At 42.4% G+C, this 26612-nt stretch overlaps 1 protein-coding gene across 1 annotated transcript in view; it reads right to left on the bottom strand.

Annotated features, from left to right (window-relative positions):
- Positions 1 to 26612, bottom strand: part of LOC309557620 (uncharacterized protein) — a 132796-nt gene that overhangs the window by 7074 nt on the left and 99110 nt on the right. The window contains exon 3 of the mRNA XM_082260411.1: positions 24426 to 24472. Coding sequence (XP_082116537.1) covers positions 24426 to 24472 — 47 coding nt within the window. The remainder of the gene's footprint in view (positions 1 to 24425; positions 24473 to 26612) is intronic.

Below are 26612 nucleotides of genomic sequence, written 5' to 3'. Positions count from 1 at the left end.
AATGAAGTGGGGGTCGAAATTATGATTCAGGCCTACATGCCTACAAATGGGTGTAGACATAAGTCCAGTGTCCATATAGTACAGATGGTCTTGGATGCGTTTCGCAAAGGGTATAATTGTTTTCCCTACATAAAACGCCCCACAGAGGCATGTAGCTAAGTAAACAACACCCTCAGTAAGGCAAGTAGCCCTAAACCTAGGTCTCAAAATCCCTCCCCGAGGTAGGAGGGAGGTGTACCCCTCTTTCACCCAGGGGCATTCTGAGCATTGGCCACATATGTAAGTACCATAGCCCCCCACTGCTCCATAATAATCTTCCTCCTTCTTTGGTTTGTGATGACTATGTACAAGTTTGTCTCTAAGTGAGGCAGATTTACGATAAACTATCTCTGGGTAGGGTTTGATGTATTTTGAGACCGTAATATCGTCTGCTAAGAAATGCCAATTGTTGTCCAAGATTTTACGTATGGTTTGGTGTTGGGAGCTGTATTTAGTGACTAATTTAGTAGTATTTGGGGGTTTAGTCTGACGTGACCCAAAAATAAGCCTATCTCGTGGTTGGAGATTAGCTCTTTGATACACTTTTTTAAGTAATTTCTTGCTGTAGCCACGGACCAAGAGCCTTTGCTGTAGGGCCTTAGCTTCTTGTTTATAGTCATCATCCAGAAAGCAGTTACGTTGTATTCTAAGATATTGTGAATACGGGATACTGCGTATTAGGGATCGCGGGTGACTACTAGTATAATGAAGTATAGTGTTTCCTGCCGTATTTTTACGGTATAGGGAGGTGTAAATATTGCCCTCAGGTGTAAGATATATTGTAGTGTCAAGAAAGGCTATTTGTTGGGTATCATATTGAACAGTGAATTTTAAATTATAATTATTGTTGGATATGAAGTCCATAAATTCCAGAAGAGTGGACACCGAGCCTGCCCATACAATGATGACGTCGTCGATATACCTGCGCCACAACACTAGGTGGCGCAGGTATATCGAAGCGCCATCATTGGCAAACAGCTCCCTTTCCCACCCCCCCAGGTACAGGTTGGCATACGATGGGGCACAGGCAGTCCCCATCGCTACCCCCTGTACCTGGAGGTAAGTGGTTTCGCCGAATACAAAGATATTGGATCTGAGGATATGGTTCAGTAGTTGAAGTGTAAAGTCTGCCAGCGCCCAAGTGCGATGGGTCTGTTCCTTAACAAAGGTGGTAATAACCTCGATACCTCTGGTATGGGGGATACTAGAATAGAAACATAGAAACATAGAAACATAGAATGTGTCGGCAGATAAGAACCATTTGGCCCATCTAGTCTGCCCAATATATCTGAATCCTATGAATAGTCCCTGGCCCTATCTTGTATGAAGGATAGCCTTATGCCTATCCCATGCATGCTTAAACTCCTTCACTGTATTTGCAGCTACCACTTCTGCAGGAAGGTTATTCCATGCATCCACTACTCTCTCAGTAAAGTAATACTTCCTCATATTACTTTTAAACCTTTGCCCCTCTAATTTAAAACTGTGTCCTCTTGTGGTAGTTTTTCTTCTTTTAAATATGCTCTCCTCCTTTACCGAGTTGATTCCCTTTATGTATTTAAATGTTTCTATCATATCCCCTCTGTCTCTTCTTTCTTCCAAGCTATACATGTTAAGGTCCTTTATCCTTTCCTGGTAAGTTTTTTCCTGCAATCCATGTACTAGTTTAGTAGCTCTTCTCTGAACTCTCTCTAGAGTATCTATATCCTTCTGGAGATATGGCCTCCAGTACTGCGCACAATACTCCAAGTGAGGTCTCACCAGTGTTCTGTACAGCGGCATAAGCACTTCTCTCTTTCTACTGCTTATACCTCTCCCTATACATCCAAGCATTCTGCTGGCATTTCGTGCTGCTCTATTACATTGTCTTCCCACCTTTAAATCTTCTGAAATAATTACTCCTAAATCCCTTTCCTCAGATACTGAGGTCAGGACTGTGTCAAATATTCTATATTCTGCCCTTGGGTTTTTACGCCCCAGGTGCATTATCTTGCACTTATCCACATTAAATTTCAGTTGCCAGAGTTCTGACCATTCTTCTAGTTTTCCTAAATCCTTTTCCATTTGGCGTTTCCCTCCAGAAACATCAACCCTGTTACATATCTTTGTGTCATCAGCAAAAAGACAAACCTTACCATCGAGGCCTTTTGCAATATCACTTATGAAGATATTAAACAAAATTGGTCCCAGTACAGATCCCTGAGGTACCCCACTGGTAACATGACCTTGTTCTGAATGTTCTCCATTGACTACAACCCTCTGTTGTCTGTCACTCAGCCACTGCCTAATCCACTCAACAATATGGGAGTCCATGCTCAATGACTGCAGTTTATTGATAAGTCTTCTATGTGGGACAGTGTCAAAAGCCTTACTAAAATCTAGATATGCAATGTCTACTGCACCTCCACCGTCTATTATTTTAGTCACCCAGTCAAAAAAATCTATAAGATTTGTTTGACATGATCTCCCTGAAGTAAACCCATGTTGTTTTTCATCTTGCAATCCATGGGATTTAAGATGTTCCACAATCCTATCCTTTAATAGGGTTTCCATTAATTTGCCTACTATTGATGTCAGACTCACTGGTCTATAGTTGCTCGATTCCTCCCTACTACCTTTCTTGTGAATGGGCACGACATTTGCCAATTTCCAATCTTCCGGGACGACTCCTGTTACTAATGATTGGTTAAATAGATCTGTTAATGGTTTTGCCAGCTCACCACTAAGCTCTTTTAATAATCTTGGGTGTATCCCATCAGGACCCTGTGACTTATTTGTCTTCACTTTAGACAGCAATCTTAGAATGTCTTCCTCTGTAAAGACACATGCATCAAATGATTCATTAGTCATCCTTTCAAGTGGAGGTCCTTCTCCTTCTTTTTCTTCTGTAAAAACTGAACAGAAGTATTCATTAAGGCAGTCAGCTAGCCCTTTATTTTCTTCTACATACCTTCCGTCCTTTGTTTTTAATTTAGTTATTCCTTGTTTTAATTTCCTTTTTTCATTTATATATCTGAAGAATGTCTTATCCCCCTTTTTCATAGACTGAGCTAGTTTTTCTTCTGCCTGCGCTTTAGAAGTTCTTATAACTTGCTTGGCCTCTTTCTGCCTAATCTTGTAGATTTCCTTATCTTCATTGCTCTGGGTTTTTTTATAATTACAAAATGCTAGCTTTTTATTTTTAATGATTTGGGCCACTTCTGCTGAGTACCACAGTGGTCTCTTCCTTTTTTTGCTTTTACTGACAAGTCTAATGCAATTTTCTGTTGCCTTCAATAATGCACCTTTTAAGTAGTCCCATTTCTCCTGGACTCCATGTAATCCGTTCCAGTCTGATAAGGACTCATTTATGACTAATTTCATTTTTGAAAAGTCTGTTTTTCTAAAATCTAAAACTTTTGTTTTTGTGTGGTGTGACTCTTTCACAGTTCTTATATTAAACCACACTGACTGGTGATCACTAGATCCCAAGGTTTCGCCTACAATGACATCATATACCGAATCCCCATTTGTGAATACCAGATCCAAAATGGCCTCCCTCCGGGTTGGCTCCTCAACCACTTGTTGCAGAGACAACCCCAGTAGGGAATTTAGAATATCTGTATCTGGTAGAACTTGCTATTTTGGTTTTCCAGTTTATATCTGGAAGATTGAAATCTCCCATAATGATAACTTCTCCTTTCATTGTCATTTTAGCTATTTCTTCAACTAGTAGATCATCTAGTTCTTTAACTTGACCAGGTGGTCTATATATCACACCTACACGAGTTACTGCATGATTAGCAAACTGCAACGTAACCCAAACTGACTCTATGTTGGCCTCACCAACTTGTATTAGGTTAGATTTAATGCTATCTTTCACATACAGGGCCACTCCTCCTCCTTTCTTGCCTACTCTGTCTCTTCTGTATAAAGAGTACCCTGGTATGGTTATGTCCCAGTCATTTCTTTCATTAAACCATGTCTCCGTAACAGCCACTAAATCTACATTCTCAGATGTTATTATTGACCCAAGTTCATTGATTTTTTTACCTAAACTGCGAGCATTTGTAGACAGGACTCTGAGCTTATCATTTCTTAACCTCTGTGCTTCTGACCTGTTCTGGCATAGAGGGCCTCAATGTCAAGGGTGACCAGAAGAGAGCCACCAGGGACACTGAGACCCTCCAGAACTCTCAAGAGCTCTAAAGTATCCCTGAGGTATGAAGGTAGGCCCATAACATGTGGGCGTAGTTGGTCATCAACGAACCTACTGGAAGGTTCAGTGATAGAACCGATGCCTGAAACAATTGGGCGCCCTGGAGGTGTTTCGAGGCTTTTATGTACTTTGGGTAACGCATAAAACGTTGGCAAGATTGGCCACTTAACGTTTAAATAGTCATACAGTTCTTGGTTGATCACATGAGACTGTAAGGCATTAAAGATTATAGATTTAAATTTACCCTTCATAATATCAACTTCCTCGATAGATACTGGTCTATACCATTCTTCATTTTTTAGAATATCGAGACACATGGTCTCGTACTGATGCCTGTCCATGACGACCACGTTGCCACCCTTATCCGAGGGTTTAATGACAACGAGGTCGTCATGGATGAGGTCATCTAAAGCAGTCCTTTGGGGGGCCGACAGGTTAGAGGCCCCAAGTAGGGGGGCCTCCAATCTGTCGATCTCCTTCTGGGTGTGCTTCACAAAAGCCCAAATAGCTGGGCATCCAAGACCATCTGTACTATATGGACACTGGACTTATGTCTACACCCATTTGTAGGCATGTAGGCCTGAATCATAATTTCGACCCCCACTTCATTAAATTCATTGTATTAGAAGCAATTAAGAGGAACCCCAGAGGGGGTAATTATGACAATGCAATTCTTAAGGCAGAAGTAAAGTGGATCTATAAATTACAGGCCACTAGGCCACCAGGTTTAAATACGGCCTTATCATTCAAACCTTTTTTGGAATGAATCTAGGGCTGCATTATTGCCTACTATATACATGTAACCATAAGATTAATAAAAAACTCCCCACCCTCCGTTCTTCCTGAAACTCCTCATGTGATCATGCCTTGTATTGTCCATATTGTCCATGTACCTATTGATTCAGCATTTAGACAAACCGAAATACTGTATTAACATCACAGTAATCCATCGTGTTGCCAGAATTCAGGATAGGATACTATTGTATACCTTCCATGTCATTAATCATATGTTGTTCATAATTGATTAATCGCAGCACATATTGCTCATGTGCTGTGAAGTATTAATACATATTATCTTATGATATTTATATTTTTTCTTTTTTTCTTTTTTTTCTTTGTTTTCCTCTTATTTTTTGCAGCTTTATGAGATCGGAGTCCGTGTGTCAATATAGGATCAAATCGCGACTAAATCCAATGTTCCACCCCTTTCCCTGCTTATCTCTTTTTTGACAGGAGCTCGGGCGCCAAGCCGGGGGTGGTGTTGCCGAGATTTATACCACTCTTCTCCTCCCACATTTTTTCCCCGAGTCCGCTTTCTTTTGATAGCGGATGTACAGCGTTCCCACTCATCTGTACCTCTTTGTTGCGGTGCAGCTCTGATTGGGACCGCTAGATGGCGCCCGCACCGGAAGTGACCAGTTGGAGGTCATGAGGTACCTCATCACTTCCGGTGGGACCGCGCTTATAACGCCGAGCGGAATATGGTACAGACAGGCCACGACTAGTGGCGCGGCTGTACGTTACCAATCAACCGGAGCACATGAGGTAAGTTTTACTACAACGATCTCCCATTTGTACGGCGGTAATAGCATTTTTTCTTCACAATCTCTGCTGGCTAAATGTGTTTTCACCCCCTCCTCTCAATATTCACTTTCTGGGTAGGTTCCTAATCGGACTTATCTTTCAGTTCACTCTCAATAATCCTGCACACTTTTAACCTTTTGGTTACCATTGGTCTGCACCTGGTCTATGACCATATGCTACATCTTTATCTCCCACATGGTGTTTGTGCACTCCAGGCTTCATCAACCCCTCTCGTTTCCTTGCCTTATCACTCTATATAGCCCCCTTTTCTCTTCCACAACCTAAGCATGATCTTTTCACTGCTATGGCCCTACTTTTGGAGAACGTGGGTAACGTACCTATATACACTTGATTTTAGTATCATATGGGATTTTTAGTAACTAGCTTCTTCCTTTTATGGAATGCTGGTTTTTTCAGATTTACTCCCGTTCGACCGAGCTCGGTCCAGTTCCTGTTAAAGTAGCGGGGTCAGGTCTGGCTGGACTTTGTAGTTCAGGGTCATTACCCGCCATTGGATGGATCGCTGTGATCCCTGATACACGGACGCTGATATGGCTGCTTTGCTCTAGATACAACTTGTGGTGAGCCCTACTACACTGGAATTTCTATATCTGATTGTAATTAACTGGGTATATTTTTGTAAACTGACTGTATGTTATTCATACTTAGAACCAGCAGAGGTCACCATTCCTGTATTGTCCCAGAAGAAGCCTTCCGGCGAAACATGTTGGACACTAGTGACCCCTAGCACCTTTCAATGGTTCTATGTACATTTAAGTATCTTTGCGATATCAAGATGTATCACTGTATGTGATTGTTTTTATCGAATTTGTAATAAAAATTATAATTTTATCTTGTTTTTGAATTATTTATCTCAAACATATACCCTTACAAGCCTCACCCTTAAAATCCCACCATTTGGTTCACGCCCATCTGTAGCGGTCACTCTGGGGCACAAATAGAGTCCGCAGGGATAGTGATACCATTTTATTTTTCTTTGTCCAATGATTTTCTAATAGAAATACTAAATTTTAAACCTGCTATTCCATATAATATAATACAGATCCCCAATAATCCCATATCCTACCCATGGTTTGATTATAATCTTGGGTCTAACAGAACTGGGCTGTTTTCATTGATAGGTGCTTGAACGAGAGGATCTGTGCCAGCACTGTATTGTGGAGTGATCTCCTGCCCATCAGTGTCTACATAGTTCTAACACCAATATCATCAATCAGCATGAGCTGCAGCAATACATAAACATGCATTCTGATACAAATCTAGAGATATTTAATCCCACTGACTGATGATTATGGGACATTATTCATCCCTTTATGGACACCAACAGCAGGGCATTATTTATCCTACAAACAGTGACACCAAGTAATTCTTCCTCCAACAGATACAGTCACTAGCAAGGTCTTCCTTCCATGGACAGAAACACCAAGGAATTCTTCATGCCACAGATTACAAATATTGGGGCATTATCCTTCCTTAGACACAAATGCAGGGGTATTCTTCAACTCATTGTGTATAAACCATTGGGCATTTTACCTCCCATAAAATTGTCAATGCATGCTCATATTTGCTTCTATTGAAACTAACATTTGGGCATTCTTTCCACACACACCAAAGATGATGGGGCATTCTTCCTCACTGTGATATCAATGCCATGGCAGTCTTCCTCCCATGAATACCAACATTAACTACTTAAGCCCCGGAAGATTTCACCCCCTTCCTGACCAGGGCCTATTTTGCGATTCGGCACTGCGTGAATTTAACGGACAATTGTGCGGTCGTGTGACACTGTACCTAAACAAATTTGATGTCCTTTTTTTCCCACAAACAGAGCTTTCTTTTGGTGGTATTTGATCACCTGTGCGATTTTTTGATCATGCGCTATAAACAAAAAAAGAGCGACAATTTTGCAAAAATAACAATATTTTTCACATTTTTTATATGAAATTCCCCCCCAAAAAAATGTAAAAATCAAAATTTTTTAACATTTTCAGCCATTTTGTTTCATGCTACATATGTTTGGTAAAAAAAAAAAATCGCAAAAAGCGTATTTTGATTGGTTTGCACAAAAGTTATCGCGTTTACTAACAAAGGGAAAGATTTTTTTCATTTTTGTTGTTTTTTTTTTAACTAGTAATTGCGGTGATCTGCGTTTTTTTTTTTGCGGTACTGCGACATTGCGGCGGACAGATCGGACCCTTGACTGGCATTTTTGACACTTTTGGGGTTACCAGTGACATTACTGCAGTAATCAGTGCTATACATATGCACTGTTACTGTAAAAATTACACTGGCAGTGAAGGAGTTAACTGTATTGGAGAGGGAGGGGTTAAGTGTGTCCTAGGGGCGTGTTTCTAACTGTGATTGGCTGTGGCTACTAGTGTAAGAACAGAGATCAACGGTCCTACATAGTAGAACCGTCTGATCTCCATTCTTACACAGGGAAGAATGACAGGCGGCTTTGTTTACATTAGCCGCCTGCCTTTCTTCCGGTGTAACGGAAGATCCCGAGTGCCCGGCGGACATCGGGTCCACCAGGCACACGCGCGGGGGGGCCCGTGACCGTGTGGGAACGCGCCTCCGGCAGCGCGCGCTCGCTCCCTGGAGCCTCACAGGCTAGCAATGTAGCCCTACGTCGCTTTGCTTGTGAAGGGCTGACTGCCGCAGTAAATAGTCGTGCGGCGGTCGGCGGTCGGCAAGCGGTTAAAACATTATTTCTCACACAGATCCTTACTCTGGGCTTTCTTCATCTTATTAAGACTCCTCCCATGGACACCAGGGAGGTCTTCTTCACTTCACAGAATTACCATTGCATTTTTACTTTCACACACATATGCCAGGACATTTTTAATCCCACTGACCACAAGTGAAAGTCCTTTTTTCCTTTCTCAAACATTAATTTAGGAGCATTCTTCATCACACTGACTATCCCCCCAAAAAAGCAACAATGGGGCAATTTTCATCACACTAATACTGGTGCTAGGGCCTTCTTCTCACACTGACCACTGAAAACAGGGAATTCATACTCCCACAGACCCAGACATCAGGGCATTCTTTCTCCCATGGATAACAATGCCAAGGCATTCTTCCTTCCACAGATAAAAATGTTGAGGCATTTTTCCCCCATTACACTAGGGAATTCTTTCTCCATCAGATGCAATTGCTAGGACATTCTTAATCACACTAACCTCCAACACTGAGGCAAATATACCAGGCCACGTGCACTCGACATGTGGGTGGTACCTTTCCAGTGGTGTCCCCCTGGTAAGGCACCTTGTTTTGATGTGGATGAAGACAAGCGCCTCTTGCTTTGGAACCCTTTCCCAATTGTTGTGGGGGGTCTGCTTGCAGGAGGTTTATCGGAAACTTGAAGCCTCCTTTAAAAACAAGGGGGCACCTAGATACCACCTGACACATGAAAAAGTAAAAGGTACAAATTACCTCTACTCATTCACAAAAAAATAAATAAATAAACAAAATGAAAATAAACACACTGAAAAACTTTGACAAAATATTTTGACGTGAATTCTTGTCAATTATATCATCCAGTAATGCAGATCCCCATCAGTCACAATGAAGGTTCCCAGAGTTACTCCCATCCTCCATCCTGACGCAGTTAACTGCTGTCCCAGGCTCCCCGGAGGAATGAGAGAGCCTGGGAACCATGGTGGGTGGCAGCAAGTGGAGGAGACAGGATGGCACATTTACACTGCAGTAAACATGATTGGTTGGCTCTAAAGCCACCCGGATCATTTTTACTGAAAATCTAGCTGAAATCTGGCTAGCCAGCCACTTGCAGTCTAATGATATTTATATACATAATATGGACAGCAAGTGTTTACAATCACTGCTCCCTGACATGGAATTTTTTAAACTTTTTTTTTTAATTGATAAATGTCTTCTAGGACACTCTTGTTTTCTCATTTTCTTTCCAATTAGCCTAGCAAATATCCATTACTGATTTCTAAGAGTCATCTCCTATTGATTTTACTGGGGTTTGTATTTGGCATCCAAACTTAGGTAAAGTTCACAGAACATAAACCGAGCCAAACCCAGGTACATCTGGCTCATCATTACTCCTCATTCAGGATACAGGTAAGGTGTTGCCACTGTTCAAAGAGATGACCAGAATGGTGAGCGGTGATGTAGACAGAATTAGTGACATCATCCCTTTCATGTTCCCACTGGATTACACACTGCATGGTGTACTAAAATGGCAGCAGGAGGAAGCGGAGGACTTCCTGCTCTTTTGGGGCCAGCTTTATCCTGGTTCTGCCCCTGTAAGGTATCACCAGTCACCAGAGGAGCACTAGGAGGAGGAAGGTTGAGGATCCAGTAGTGAGGAGGAGGAAGGCTCCCAGGGGAATGTTTCACACCTCCAAAACATTGGGAGTTTTACATGGTTGACATGAGGTGGTTGAGAAAAGAGATGGCCTTGCGGTTCGCCCGGCGGTCGGTTCACGGCAAATTTTGCTTGTTCGCTACCCGCCAATGTTGCGAACACATGGCTTTGTTCGCTGCAGCCATATTAGTTTACAATGGGGAGAACTTTGACCCATGACACAGCCGTCAGGTGGAACAGGACAGCCAATTGAAACATTTCAGCACATGGACATACCCCCTGAGCTGTCGGCCATTTCACATTCTGCTTTTTGTCAGCGTAGTGAGAGGTCTGCTGTGCTCATGAGGGAGAGATTGCCAGACAAATAGCTCTGTTAAGATCCGCAAAAGTCCTTTTCAGGGCTGGTATTTCGGTATAGGTCTACTACAGTCACTTTTGAGATTAGGGACAGGTATCCAGTCTGTGCTTTAGGGGCAGTTAGAGATCGGCAGCAGTGACACAAATCGCTCTGTTACTGTCCACAAAAGTCATTTAAGGGGCTGCAATTTTTTTGGTATTGGTGTGCAGTGCACTATATGGGGGGGGGGGGGGGGTAATCCACGGTATAATATACTTTGCAGAAAGCATATTATAGTGGATTAGTATTGTGCACTGTGCAGCATTGTGACAGGTGTGGTGACTGAGCGTTGCTGCAGCAATACTACAAACAGTGACAAAAGCACTTTTAATGTATTATAACTGATGTGATAGACCAGTGCCCCCCCCAATACCACATATTGAAGTGGGGTGTTATCTGAGTATACTTTTAAAGTGTATTTTGTGTCCTGCAACAATATTGCCTCTTTTGCTGTGTTAACTCTGCTACACACAGTGCCAAACTCACTGGCCAATTTTTTGAACAACTGGTGTGATAGACCAGTGGCCCCCCAATACCACATATTGAAGTGGAGTGTTATTTAACAGTATACTTTTCTAAGATTGTATTTTAATCCTGCAAAAATTTGGCCTCTTGCTATGTTAACTCTGCTACACACAGTGACAACAGTTACTGGCCAATTATTTGTAGAACTGGTGTAATAAACCTGTGGCCCCCCCAATACCACAGATTGAAGTGGGGTGTTATCTGAGTATACTTTCATAAGTGTATTTGTGTCCTGCAACAATATTGCCTCTTTTGCGGCATTAACTCTGATACACACAGTGCCAAACTCCCTGGCCAATTTTTTGAACAACTGGTGGGATAGACCAGTGGCCCCCCAATACCACATATTGAAGTGGGGTGTTATCTGAGTATACTTTTACAAGTGTATTTGTGTCCTGCAACAATATTGCCTCTTTTGCTGTGTTAAGTCTGATACACACAGTGCCAAACTGACTGGCAAATTCTTGAAACAACTGGTGTGATAGACCAGTGGCCCCCCAATACCACATATTGAAGTGGGGTGTTATTTAACAGTATACTTTTCTAAGATTGTATTTTAGTCCTGCAAAAAGTTGGCCTCTTTTGCTGTGTAAACAGTGCTACACACAGTGACAACAGTTACTGGCCAATTATTTGTAGAACTGGGGTGATAAAACTGTGCCCCCCCCCCCAATACCACAGATTGAAGTGAGGGGTTATTTAACAGTATACTTTTCTAAGATTGTATTTTAGTACTGCAAAAATGTGGCCTCTTTCGCTGTGTTAACTGTGCTACACACAGTGACAACAGTTACTGGCCAATTATTTGTAGAACTGGTGTGATAAAACTTTGGCCCCCCAATACCGCAGATTGAAGTGAGGTGTTATTTAACAGTATATTTTTCTAAGATTGTATTTTAGTCCTGCAAAAATTTGGCCTCTTTTGCTGTGTTAACTGTGCTACACACAGTGACAACAGTTACTGGCCAATTATTTGTAGAACTGGTGTGATAAACCTGTGGCCCCCAAATACCACAGATTGAAGCGGGGTGTTATGTACCTTTTTCCAGATATACTGCGATTCTCTAGAGACTTTTGTCACAGGGTAATTTAAAAACATGACAGGCAGAGGAAGAGGCAGACACTTACGCAGGGGTGGTAGGGGTAGGGCAGGAGCAGTAGGCCGGAGCCAAAGTGTGAAGTTTTAAAAGCCGCTTGCAATTACATCAAAGGACGCACCTGACTTGGTTGAGTGGCTCACTCAGCCTTCTTCTTCTGCACCCTCCTCATCCTCTCTATCTGCACCGTCTTCACTCTCTGCTGTGTGCACCCCCACCACCACATACCCTCCTCTGGAGTGACTGGAATTATTTTCTGATCCATCACAAGACATTTGCAATGTGCAGCCAAGAGGAGGTAGCAACAGCCGCCACTCAGCAGTCTGATGACAGTACCCAGATCAGCCCAAGGAGGTTGGTCCCTGCTGTTGCTGCCTACTATGAGATCTCGATTGTTAGTAGTGGGGAAGGTGACGTGGATGATGACATGTCTATGGACGTCACGTGGGTGCCCACAAGAGAGAAAGAGGAGGGGAGTTCAGAGGGAGAGACGGACCGGCAGATAGGGAGGAGAGGCAGGCAGAACTTGCATTGCACAAGAGGTACAAAGCAGACTGAAAATGTATCAGGAGTGAGCCATCAACCATGTACAGTCACATCTGGCGCTCCCAGGATGCCGGCACATGGCTCCGCAGTGTGGGCTTTTTTTAATGTGTCCATTGCTGACAACAGTGTTGCCATCTGCAGCCTTTGAAGTCAACGCATAAGTCGCGGTAAGCCCAACACTCACCTAGGGAAAACCGCCTTAAGAAGGCACCTGAACTCCCATCACCGAGCCCAGTAGGAGCAACACCGTCAGAACCCACAAAGCCACACTCCAGGCTCAAACCGTCCAGCCTCTTCTCCTTCTCCTCTCTCCTCACATTTGTCCTCCACTCCACCTTTCATGATGCCATTGTCACGTTGTTCTGGAAAAAGGCAGGCTTCTGTGGCCCAAATGTTGGAGCATAAAAAAATGATGACGCCGGATAACCCTCTTGCCCAACGTTTGACTGCTGGCTTGTCGGAACTGATAGCCCACCAACTACTGCCATATCAACTGGTGGACTCGGAGGCCTTTCGTAAATTTGTGGCCATTGGAACACCACAATGGAAGGTCCCAGGCAGGAAATATTTCTCGCAGAAGGGCATTCCAGAGCTGTATGGCCATGTTCAGCGGCAAGTGAATGTATCTCTGGCACACAGTGTTGGTGCCAAGATACATCTGACCACAGACACATGGTCTAGCAAACACGGGCAGGGAAGGTATATCACTTTTACTGCCCACTGGGTGAACCTTCTGACGGCCGTCAAGCATGTAACCTGTGGCACCCTTGTAGATTTAGTTGTACAGCCACGGATTGCATGCAGGCCTGCCTCTTCTTCTCCTCCTCCTCCTCCTCCATCCTCCCTCTCCTCCTCGGCTGACTCCTCCTTTTCAGCTGCTACCCTCTCTTCCGCTGCGCCACCCAAGATCCCCAGAACCTATTCCACATGCCAGGTGAGACGTTGCCCTGCTGTGCTGCGTCTGTTGTGCCTGGAAGCCAAGCGCCACACTGGTCCTGCACTCCTTTCAGCTTTGCGTTCACAGGCAGATCAGTGGCTGACACCGCTCAATTTGACAGTTGGTAAAGTGGTGTGCGACAATGGTGCCAATCTGCTGAGAATGCTGAAACGGCAAAATAACACACATGTGAATGGCACACGTCCTGAACTTGGTGGTGCAGCGATTCGTTGCCAAATACCCTGGGTTCCAGGATGTCTTACGGCAGGCCAGGAAACTCTCTGGCCATTTCAGAAGATCTTACACAGCCATGGCTCGCCATGCTGACATTCAGCGGCGACACAACCTGCCCATCAGGCGTCCTATTTTTGACTGCCCGACACGATGGATCTCAACGTTGCATATGCTCGATAGGCTGCTCCAGAAGAAATGTGCAGTTAACGACTACCTGTACGAACTCTGCGGCAGGACAGGTTCTGGGGAGCTTGGGTTTTTTTCACCTCGCCAGTGGCTGCTCATGCAGGACGCATGCAGACTTCTGCGGCCATTCGATGAGATCACCAAACTGGTCAGTCACGGCCAGGGCGCCATCAGTGACATCATACCTTACGCCTTCTTTCTGGAGCGTGCATTGCGTCTTGTCATTGATCAAGCCATCGAGGAGCAGGAGCAGGAAGATGAGGAAGTCGCAATGTTGGATGAATTCCCAGTGGGTGCTACTCCATCTGAGACAAGTCAACAGCAGAAGTCTGAAGAGGAGTCAGAGGAGGATGGTACTGGGGGGGATGAGGAGGAGCAAGAAGAGCATGCTTTAAACCTTTCTGGGATCCCTGGTGTTATCCATGGTTGGGGGGAGGAGAACGAGGATGACATTATCCTGGATGATGAGCTGGAAGCAGGCCACTACACTGCTTCCAATTTAGTGCGAATGGGGGCCTTCATGCTCCAGTGTTTTAAGGGGGACCCCCGTATAAAACGCATAAAGGCCAAGGACCAGTACTGGGTGGCAACGTACTTAGACCCCCGGTACAAACAAAAATGGCGGAAATGTTACCACCATCACAGAGGGCTGTCAGAATGCAGCACTTCCAGGCCTTGCTGCGTGAAATGCTGCATTCTGCTTTTGCGTGCACTGGCAGAGGAATTTCCAGTCACAGAGAGACAGTTGCGGGTAGCAATCCCACAGTGCCTGCAAGAAGAGGGCGGTTTGAAGATGTCTTGGTCACTTCAGATATGAGATCCTTCTTTCAGCCGAATCCTCGACAGCTGTACTCCGGATCCAGCATCAGGGAACGCCTAGACCGACAGGTGTCCGATTACATCGGGTTAACGGCCGATGTGGACGCTCTGAGGAGTGATGAACCCCTGGACTACTGGGTGGACAGGCTTGAACTCTGGCCAGAGCTTGCCCAATTTGCAATGGAAATTTTGGCTTGCCCACCATCCAGTGTCCTGTCCATAAGGACGTTCAGCGCAGCAGGGGGATCGTGACCAATAAGCACACTCGCCTAGCTCATGACAGTGTAGACTACCTCACATTTATAAAAATGAATGAGGCATGGATCTCTGAGGAATTCAACACATGTGACCAGTAGATCATGTTTCATTGAAATTCCTCATGCCAGGCCACAAATATCCGCCAGACCGCCAACCACCCACAGCAATTCCTGGTCCTTGGCTTCCCTACATACAGCAGCATAAAAGGCATTTCATGTCCATTGAATAGCAAATTTTTGGGGCCTTTCAGGGCCGACAATAATTTTTTCTGTGAATGCCTAAAGTACCTCCAGCCACAGAATCCAACTTTCTTAGCGGTCAGTTAAACCCTTGTGGGCTAATTTCTGGGGCCTATACAGGCCGACACTTACTTCTGTATACTGTGAATGCCTAATATACCTCCAGCCACCAAATACTACGTTCTTAGCTGTCAGGTAAACCCATGTGGGCTAATTTTTGTGGCCTATACAGGCCGACACTTACTTCTGTATCCTGTGAATGCCTAATGTACCTCCAGCCACCAAATACTACGTTCTTAGCTGTCAGGTAAACCCATGTGGGCTAATTTTTGGGGCCAATACAGGCCGACACTTACTTCTGTATCCTGTGAATGCCTAATGAACCTTAAGCCACAGAATACTACGTTCTTAGCTGTCAGTTAAACCCATGTGGGCTAATTTTTGGGGCCTATACTGGCCGACACTTACTTCTTTATCCTGTGAATGCCTAATGTACCCCCAGCCACCAAATACTACGTTCTTAGCTGTCAGTTAAACCCATGTGGGCTAATTTTTGGGGCCTATACAGGCCGACACTTACTTCTGTATCCTGTGAATGCCTAATGAACCTTAAGCCACAGAGTACTACGTTCTTAGCTGTCAGTTAAACCCATGTGGGCTAATTTTTGGGGCCTATATAGGCCGACAATTACTTCTGTATCCTGTGAATGCCTAATGAACCTTAAGCCACAGAATACTACGTTTTTAGCTGTCAGTTAAACCCATGTGGGCTAATTTTTGGGGCCTATACTGGCCGACACTTACTTGTTTATCCTGTGAATGCCTAATGTACCTCCAGCCACCAAATACTACGTTCTTAGCTGTCAGGTAAACCCATGTGGGCTAATGTTTGGGGCCTATACAGGCCGACACTTACTTCTGTATCCTGTGAATGCCTAATGAGCCATAAGCCACAGAATACTACGTTCTAAGCTGTCAGTTAAACCCATGTGGGCTAATTTTTGGGGCCTATACTGGCCTACACTTACTTCTTTATCCTGTGAATGCCTAATGTACCTCCAGCCACCAAATACTACGTTCTTAGCTGTCAGGTAAACCCACGTGGGCTAATTTTTGGGGCCTATACTGGCCGACACTTACTTCTGTATCCTGTGAATGCCTAATGTACCTTCAGCCACAGAATACTACGTTCTTAGCTGTCAGGTAAACCCATGTGGGCTAATTTTTGGGACCAATACTGGCTGACACTTACTTCTGTATCCTGTGAATGCCTAATGTACCTTCAGCCACAGAATACTACGTTCTTAGCTGTCAGGTAAACTCATGTGGGCTAATTTTTGGGGCCTGGAATGGCCAACACTTACTTCTGTATCCTGTGAATGCCTAATTTTTCATACTGGAATTGAAAATCAATGGGTCTGTAAAGGTTCAGACAAATTGTGGAATGGATGCGGACCCATTTTACAGATGTGAGAATGGACCCTATATGTATTAGACATGTATTTACTGGCTGCTGGTGAAAGGAGGAGCCGCTTGCATTGGTTGCTGCCTAAGCAAGGTGTTCAAATCCTTCACCATGCATTCCAGGGCTGATTACTGGCAGTAGTCACATGCAACACCTAACCAATATGATCAATGTTTATCTAGGGTCATGAGTGGATCTGGACACCCTTAGAATGGCCACCCTTCTTAAATACTGAGTGTTGAGGATGGACTAGTGGACCAAGCTTGCCCAGTATGCAATTTAGCTGGTGGGTTATCCTGCCACCAGTGTTGTTTCAGTCTGTGCTTTTAGTGCAGTGGGTGGTTGTGACAGTAAAAAGAATCCACCTGTATTCTGAGACACATTTTAAAGGCTCGCCTTTATAAAAAATTATCAACAATGCATACCAAAACCCTGCAGCTGATGTTTCCATTTTTTTAAGTTAAATCTACAGTATCTCCAGAAACATTACTATACAGCTTTGACATCTACTACCTCTGCTGCTGGTCTGCCACCATTCAATCGTCTGTCTCTATTATTGCCTCCTGCCTCTGCTGCAGCCCTATGACCATTGCCATCTGATGCCACTACTGCTGGTTTTTCATCTATTAGCATCTCCAGAAACTGTTACAGACCTTCCAGCACTATGGTTCATTCTTCTCCTACAGCTCCAGTTGTTTGGCACTGTTAGTGTGGAATACCTAACGATTAAGAAATTGCTCCTCGACTGATAAGTTTGGGAAATATTTTCTACAGGGTAATTTTTCTGTTGTATCTCAATGTTTGCAACATATTATCATGCACTGTCAGGGGCCACATTTAGTTTGTATAGGCAGTTGCTCCTTAGCTGTCACATTTGGCATTTGTTTTACTGCAGAGCCAGAGCCACGTAATGAAATAAGGAATTATAAAATATTTCTATTTTTTTTTCTTTTTTTAAAGATATTTTTATTGATTTTGCAAATAGAACATACAAAGATAAGAAAACCAACAAACACAAGACCTTCTCAGCAAAGAAGGGAAACAAATACAACACATTCAAGCATTACCATGAACACTGGTATGTAGCTCAATGATGAAAGCAAAAATAAAACAAAATGAAAGCAAGATTACCTTTTCTCCTGGTATAGTATAAGCCATAGGTAAGTGTTCCACAATTGTCTGCGAATTGCACAGCCGACAGTCACTCCACTGCAGATGCAGCGAGAATAAGCTACGCAAAACGGAAGACTAAGATCGCAAATAATGCGCTAAATCTGATATTAATAAAAATGTATAAAAACAAAAATCAGCTTTTTAGAGAAAAATCTACTATGGTTTATACGGCTGGGATTGTAATAAAGTCAAATAAACAACAAGGTATATTTACCACACTTAAGATGACTGCTAGCTTCAAATGGTCGTTACCAGAGTCCTTAAGATGGATGCCTTCCCAAGATGGTGGCCAGTTAGGGAGGAGTTTCATTTGGCTTCCCTCAAAGTTTCAGATAAATGATGGAGCAAGATGGAGTATGTTTAGATGAGTATATAGATGGATGTAGTAGTGTGTATGTTGTTGGTGTAATGTGTGTTGTCAGTAATGTAATGATGTGTACTGTTACATCTGGGTTCTCCTTTTTATATGGTATTGAACAAAGGACTATTAAAATCACCATAAGTTAAACCCAGAGGGATGAAACATTATCCCCATTGGTTGGGATATCTTATCCATTAACTGATGAGGTCATAGTCACACCTCCATATTAATCCAGTACTTTGGATAATAAAATTAAATGATAATTTCTTTATATTTAAGAGTAATCATAAAAGCAACATATAAACTTGTCCATACTCTCAGTACATACCTAAATGTCCATCTAATCTCCATCATGTACCCTGGCAATTATTGGATCTGGTAAGCCATTTATATAATATATTTTTAATACAATATACTGTATATATTTATATTGAAAAATACTGAGTTACCCCAAGACTGCATTTAGTAGCATCTCCAAAGGGGGCAGTATCGTATTGCTTATTAGATTCAGTATTTAGAACATACAATAAGACCACTATTAAAGATAATATTTGACCTGTCTGGACAGTGAAAAGCCATTCATTATTTGAATTCTGTCAAACACTTTAGACATTTCGTCTAGCTTGTAAGATCTATATGGCCATAAAAAACTTCAACACAAACTTCTCTAAAATGAGGTAATTAGTTACAAGACACATATGTCCTTACACTTAATAGAAAAGTATACTTATGTGTATATATATTTATATATCTAACATTATATAAGTTCCAAGTTCACACTTCTATCAATAATAGAATAAGACTTAATTATTAATATACATTTACATATGATGATGTTTTCTAAAACGTATTTTTATATAATCCTTTAAAAGAAATATACTGAACTATATTGTTCATTGTTAAAAATACTTACAGACAGACTAGCACTACCATTATGTCTTATCTGATGAGATGTCCATGTACCACTAATTTACGATTTAAAAGAAATACAAAGATCTCTGTTGAAATTCTAGACCCTCTTGTAAAGCATTTTGTAAAAGATCATGAACTTTCAATGAACTCCTAACAAAATGGATGCTGCACTGTTCAAAATCTATATGTATAAGATGGAATATACATGGCTTTTCAAACCCATTTTTTTTCTATTATTTAATCACCCCAATAACCCTGACAACACTATACTCGGAAAGTCAGCAGCGGTCCCCTATGGAGTAGCAGATATGGAATCTTTCTCCACCAAACTTGGAGGAGGTAGAGTAAGTGGACTGGATATCCAGCCGTGCCATATTTTATCAAATAAGTGAGGACGACCTCGTAACTCAAAAGTAAGTTTATAAAGGGGAAGACAATTGTTAAATATTTGAAGCCAGGTGGCAACAGTAGGCCCTTCCAGCTTAGAAGTATCGCCTTTTTAGCATAAAAATACAGGATACGGAGTAGGCGTTTGACGTGTCCAGCAACCAGCAGGTCCCCGAACACGCCCAACAGGCAGTTTTTCGGATGAAGGACATTAGGGAGACCAAGAACCGAGGAAAATATTTCTAATTTAAATTTGAAAATGACTTTGAATTGTAAAATATATTCAATTTCAAAATGGAAACACTGCAATAAATACAGTAAGGTATAAAAGTGAAATAAGATGATGATTCCTACATAGGCTACGAGAATAACATAAAATAGAATGAACATAGAATAGATTACAACAGAATAGAATGGAATAAAAAATAAAAATAATAATTGAATAAAAGAGAATAGAATAAAAAATAAAAAAAAAGTCCATGGTAGAGACCAAGGAGGCCAATTCCAACTCACCTTCCCCTCTACCTTCCCCTAGACAATATTTCTATGGGTACTGATGCTGGGACATTTTTACTCCCACTGACACCAACAGAGGGTCATTCTTTCTACACTGGCCACTGATCACAGTTAGAGTTGAGCGGACACCTGGATGTCCGTGTTCAGCGGGTTCGGCCGAACTTTAAAAAAAAGTCCGGGTCTGTGTCCCGGACTTTTGCCGAACTTTTCCCGGACACCGAACCCCATTGAAGTCAATGGGGACCCGAACTTTCAGGCACTAAAATGGCTCTAAAACACCAAAGGAAAGGGCTAGAGTGCTGCAAATGGCAGCAAAACGTATTAAAGAGCATGGCAAGTGCTCTGCAAACAAATGTGGATAGGGAAATAACTTAAAACAACAAAAAAAAACAGAAAAATAAAACAATGTTCTTCATCTCTGAAGGACGAGGCCCATATGGAGTAGGAGGGAGGTTGAGGTGGTGGTGGATGTGGCGGTGTCATAGGCGTGCCCACAGGGTGTGCCGGGTGTACCTGGGCACACCCTAATCACCTAGGGCACATTAGCATTATCGCTCTGTTTGCCAGTGAGGAGATGGGAAAGATTTCCCTCGGACCTGCTCTGCTCTATTTCACTTTGCCAGCAGGGAGAGTAATGTATCGGGGCCATGTACATGTAGGCAAACACATGCATGTGTATTTAAACTTTGGGGTGCACACCCTAATGCAATAGGCTGCGCACACCTATGGGCGGTGTAGGTGGAAGCGGCGGTGGAGGAGGACCAGGGCCGGATTAAGAGCATCATGGGCTTGGTGCTGAGGATTTTGAAGGGCCTTAAGGGCCGTGCCTTGGCATGCACCCAGAGGAGGAAGGGTGCAGCCATGCATGCCTAATTCAACATGGTATGCTGTCTCTGAAGACCATAAACACATCCATGCATCGGCAACTGTCCCTCCTTGTCCGGCCTTCGTGCTGTGTGGGGAGGTTCTGAGGGAGCTGCCTGGGGAAGCGAGCATAGAAGCCAGACTTCTGTGTTTACAAGTGACAGAAGAGCGGTAACAGTGAATATGGCCAACCCGGGGCCTATATAAAGGTAGGGGCCTGGAGCTGCAGCTCCAATAGCCCCTACGCTAATCTGGCCCTGAGGAGGAGGGTACACCCCAAAAGAGTGAGAAAGAGCAAAAATGGAACAATGGGTGGGTAAGGTCGGAATCCATCGCTATTCTGCACAAGGTACGGAAAAGTCCCGTGGGATCCATGTCTGGTTCATTTTATCTCACTCGTACAGAAGCACACTAGGCCCCAATTACTATTGTTTGTACCCCTAAAGGCAGGATGAGGAGTAGGAGGAGTATGGAACAGGCAGCACCCTCAAATCTTCAGAAGTATGAGATGAACCCCAAAAACTTGGAAAGGTGGATCTCACACGTACCAACACAGACTATCCCGCAATTTAATTGATCCCCAAAGGTTTTTATTGAATAGAGGAATAGGAAATATGATCAAAAAAAGTGTATGTATCTCACACGTACAGAAGCACACTAGGCCCCAATTACTATTGTTTGTACCCCTAAAAGGCTGGATGAGGAGTAGGAGGAGTATGGAACAGGCAGCACCCTCAAATCTTCAGAAGTATGAGATGAACCCCAAAAAACCCAAATATCATTCAGCTCTGCTGCAGGCCACAATTTAATTTTTTTTAACCCAAGGCTGTATATTGAATAGTGGAATAGAAAAAAAGTGTATGATTTTTGAAACCACTCAATAATAGCACATGTGAACTGAACACAGCAGTGTATGATCAGTCACTCAGCACAGCACAGCTGAAGGAAAAATGCTGCACACAGTGCCTGATAGAAAAATACTTTTCTCCCTCCTCCTCAGTGGGCAAAAAAGATTGTGTTCACTGCACCCCAAAAAGATTGTGTTCACTGCACCCCAAAAAGATTGTGTTCACACAGCAGCCCACACACAGCAAAATGGATGTGGACCACTGACACCTGCCTATCTCCTATCCCACCCCACACAGCAATATCGATTGTAGTTTGTAGAACACACTGTCTGACCCTAAAAATCAGCAGACTCTCTCCCTAAAAGGATTGATAAGATGATGATCGTAGATCGGGTGACCGCAAACCCCACCCCACACAGCAATATCGATTGTAGTTTGTAGAACACACTGACCCTAAAAATCAGCAGACTCTCTCCCTAAAAGGATTGATAAGATGATGATCGTAGATCAGGTGACTGCAAACCCCACCCCACACAGCAATGTCGATTGTAGTTTGTAGAACACACTGACCCTAAAAATCAGCAGACTCTCTCCCTAAAATGCCTACAACTCGCCCTGCCTAACACACTCCGACCTGTCCCTCAATTCTATCCAGACACAAATGTTTTTTTTTTCTGTCTGTCCCTAATCAGCAGCCAGCACGTTGATGTGTGCTCTCTCCCTGAACTAAACAGCAGAATGATGCCGCAGCGGCGCTGCCTCGAACTTATAAAGACTTGGTCACATGCTTCAGACGGCCAATCACAGCTACTGATACATTTGTAGGCATGGCTGGGATAGCTTAGGCACACCAGTTAAACGCTTGTTGATTGGCTGTTGAAAGCCCGCCATGAAAAGCGCGCCAAAGCATGCAAAACCCGGAAATAAAACGACCGAACACGGATTTTTACCCGAATATACAGTAAAGTTTTCGGGTCCGTGTTCGGGTAACAAAAATCCAATTATTCGGTACGAACACGAATAATACAGTCCGTGTTTGCTCAACCCTAATCACAGTACATTCTTCCCACCATATCTCAAGAACCTAGTTCCCACCATATACTGTATACCAATACTAGGGCATTCTTCCTCCTACAAACACCAAGGGTAGTGCATTATTTCTCACACAGGCACCAACCCCAGGTCATTCTTTATCCCAGTGTCCACAAATGATGGGATATTATTTGTCCCTCTGACATTAATGCAGAGCCACTGTTTATTCTGCTGACGATGATAGGGCATCATTTATTCTATGATCAGTGATGCTGGAGCATTTTTCCTTCCACTAACACTGGCACATAGGCATTCTTCATTTAAAATGCTAGTACAGGAGTATTCTTCAATTAACTAGCTATTGATGCCAAGGCATGCTTTAGACCAACTAAAATGTTTTCCTTTTATCCTCAAAGATCTACTTGCCCTTCCAGATTCTTCTTAGCCTTGATGACTTGATCACTCTAACTTCAGTAAGTGTCTAGCATAGGTCTGTACCCCGAAACAGGTTGGATATTACTGAGCACTTGGTAATAATAAATTGTAGTTTAACTTGTGTTTTAGGTTTAACTCAAATATTTGTGGTGCTTTCATCTTCTTTACTTGAAGATTATATCTCAGGGACCTGGTTTACAGTAATAGCACACCGAAGAACTGCCACTTCAAGCATCACCAGACCTATTCTGGGCACTTACCAAAGGTAAGGTCCAGCACCCCAGCACAATATTTCTGTAATTGTTCTATATAGGCAGGCATCTCCAACTGACTGCATTTCCTTTCTGATATCTTACAGAGTCCATGGTAGATTTGAATAAGGCCCCTTTCACACATACAGTCCGTTCAGTTCATTAGTTCAGTCAGGTCAAAATGTATCAGTTTTTCATCCGTTTTTTTCATCCGGTTTTTCATCCGTTTTTTCATCCGTTTTTCATCCGTTTTTTCATCCGTTTTTCATCTGTTTTTTTACATCCACTACCAATGCAAAAATGGATGAAAAATGGACTGTTTGTCCGTTTACATCCGTTTTTCTTCATATCTGTTTTTTTTGACGGATGAAAAATAGGGCATTCATCCGTTCCAAAAAAGGACATTGACGGAAGCGGATGAAAATGGATGTTAATGGATGATCATCCGTTGTCATCCGTTTTTACATAGAGATGCATTGATGTCCGTTTTTCATCCGTCAACGGATGGATGAAAAACGGCCAAACGGACCGTGTGTGTGAAAGGGGCCTAATTGTTTATTTGTTTTATTGTTTAATTGTTTATTACGTTTTGTTTATTTGTTTTATCGTTTAATTGTTTATTAAGTTTTGTTTATTTGTTTTATTGTTTAATTGTTTATTAGGTTTTGTTTATTTGTTTTATTGTTTAATTGTTTATTACGTTTTTTTTTTTTTTTTTTAAATCATTTGATTCTTGAATAATACTATTTTTATATAACTCACCATTTTGGATTTCTTTTCTTGACTTTTGGGATTCTTCTGGAGAAAAACTGAAAAAAGGACAAGATATTTAACTAGGAGAATCCAAACTCATTTAATTGGGTGAAAAAAACCTTTGAAAAACAAAAGTTACTGCAATTCATGACAGTAAATTATACAATATATCAGGGTAAAAAAAAAACATTTAGGAAAAACACATTCAGTACACCTCTGCAATCCATGCACATATTCCCAATAATGCAAAATCCTTATTTGTGCAAGCAACCAGTGATGAGTGTAACAATATGTATAAAATCCAAAATAAAGAGCATTGAACATATAAATGTTTTGAGGCAGAACCCAGGTTGTTATATATATGATGGCTTTATGGTCACGCTATCCTAGTTTCCCTCTCTCTCTATATATTGTGTTTAACCACTTAAGCCCTGGAAGATTTTACCCCCTTCCTGACCAGGGCCTATTTTGTGATTCGCACTGCGTGACTTTAACGGACAATTGCGCGGTTGTGCGACGCTGTACCTAAACGAATTTGGCGTCCTTTTTTTTCCCACAAACAGAGCTTTCTTTTGGTGGTATTTGATCACCTGTGCGATTTTTTGATCATGCGCTATAAACAAAAAAAGAGCGTCAATTTTGCAAAAATAACAATATTTTTCACATTTGAAATTCCCCCCAAAAAAATGTAAAAATCTAATTTTTTTTAACATTTTAGGCCAATTTTTTTTTTACCATATGTTTGGTAAAAAAAATCGCAAAAAGCGTATTTTGATTGGTTTGCGCAAAAGTTATTGCGTTTACTAACAAAGGGAAAGATTTTTGTCATTTTTGTTGTTTTTTTTAGCGCGTAATGGCGGCGATCTGCAATTTTATTTGCGGGACTGCGGCATTGGGGCGGACAGATCGGACCCTTGACTGACATTTTTGACACTTTTGGGGTTACCAGTGACATCACTACAGTAATCAGTGCTATATACAGTATATGCACTGTTACTGTAAAAATGACACTGGCAGTGAAGGAGTTAACTGTATTGGAGAGGGAGGGGTTAAGTGTGTCCTAGGGACGTGCTTCTAACTGTGATTGGATGTGGCTTGATGTGTAAGAACAGAGATCAACAGTCCTACATAGCAGAACCGTTTGATCATCATTCTTACACAGGGAGAATGACAGGCGGCTTGTTTACATTAGCCTCCTGCCTTTCTCCCGCTGTCACGATCGCGAGTGCCCGGCGGACTTTGGGTCCGCCGGCACATGTGTGGGGGGGTACGTGACCGCGCGCTCGCGCGCCTCCGGCGGCGCGCGCTCGCTCCCAAAACCCTCACAGGCTAGCGACATAGCCCTACGTTACTCTGCCTGTGAGGGGCTGACTGCCGACGTAAATAGTCATGCAGCAGTCGGCAAGTGGTTAAAAGAGTGACTGGGAAACGTGAACATGTCTACTTCTCTTTTCTGTGCCTTTTTTGTTTTTTGTTGATTATCTTGTGATAGCTTAACGAGCCAAGTTATGTTTAAGGCATGCTTGCTGGAATATACCTTTATGTTTCACCTTCAATGCCCTTGGTATTTTGATGAATATCCATAACATTCTATCATATTTTTTCTATGTGTTTAAGTAATAAAAACGTTTGTATTATTGGAAAAGCCAATATACAGTAAATTAAGTGGAACTGGTTTGATAAACCAGTAAGTAAAAAACAATGGGCTCCATTCACAGAACCAGATCACTGAGGTATTTATGTGTTTTCCCAAATACCGCATTTGTGATCCTGAAAATTCAATTCACTACCACTTTATGCAGTATTTACTGCATAAATCAAAAACGCTTGAGATTCGATTCACAAAAAAATAAATAAAAAGTATGCGGTAAATAAATAGTGGTCCCGACATGCAATAGGTAAGGAACTGGCAGCCCAGTTGTTAAGGAGTGGGCGGCCACCGTGTCCTTAACAACTGATGAGTCATCAAAACATAGGTAACATATATACATTTCTGAGTATATTTTGAGTGAATAGCCTTGAGTTTGGTAGCAATTTTAAATTTCTTTTAAACTAACCCAAAGACAAGATCATTTCAAATCACATCTAGGCTTCAGATGAGTGATTTCTGTCTTCTGGACTTGAAGTAATTTTTTTTCTTCCTTCTATTTATTTATTTATTTTTTAAATTCAGATTCAATTTTAAGCTTTTTTTTT

Source organism: Pelophylax lessonae (assembly GCF_965119305.1).
Source record: "Pelophylax lessonae genome assembly, chromosome: 6".
NCBI classification, from domain to species: domain Eukaryota; kingdom Metazoa; phylum Chordata; class Amphibia; order Anura; family Ranidae; genus Pelophylax; species Pelophylax lessonae.
This window is presented reverse-complemented; position numbering and strand designations above follow the sequence as displayed.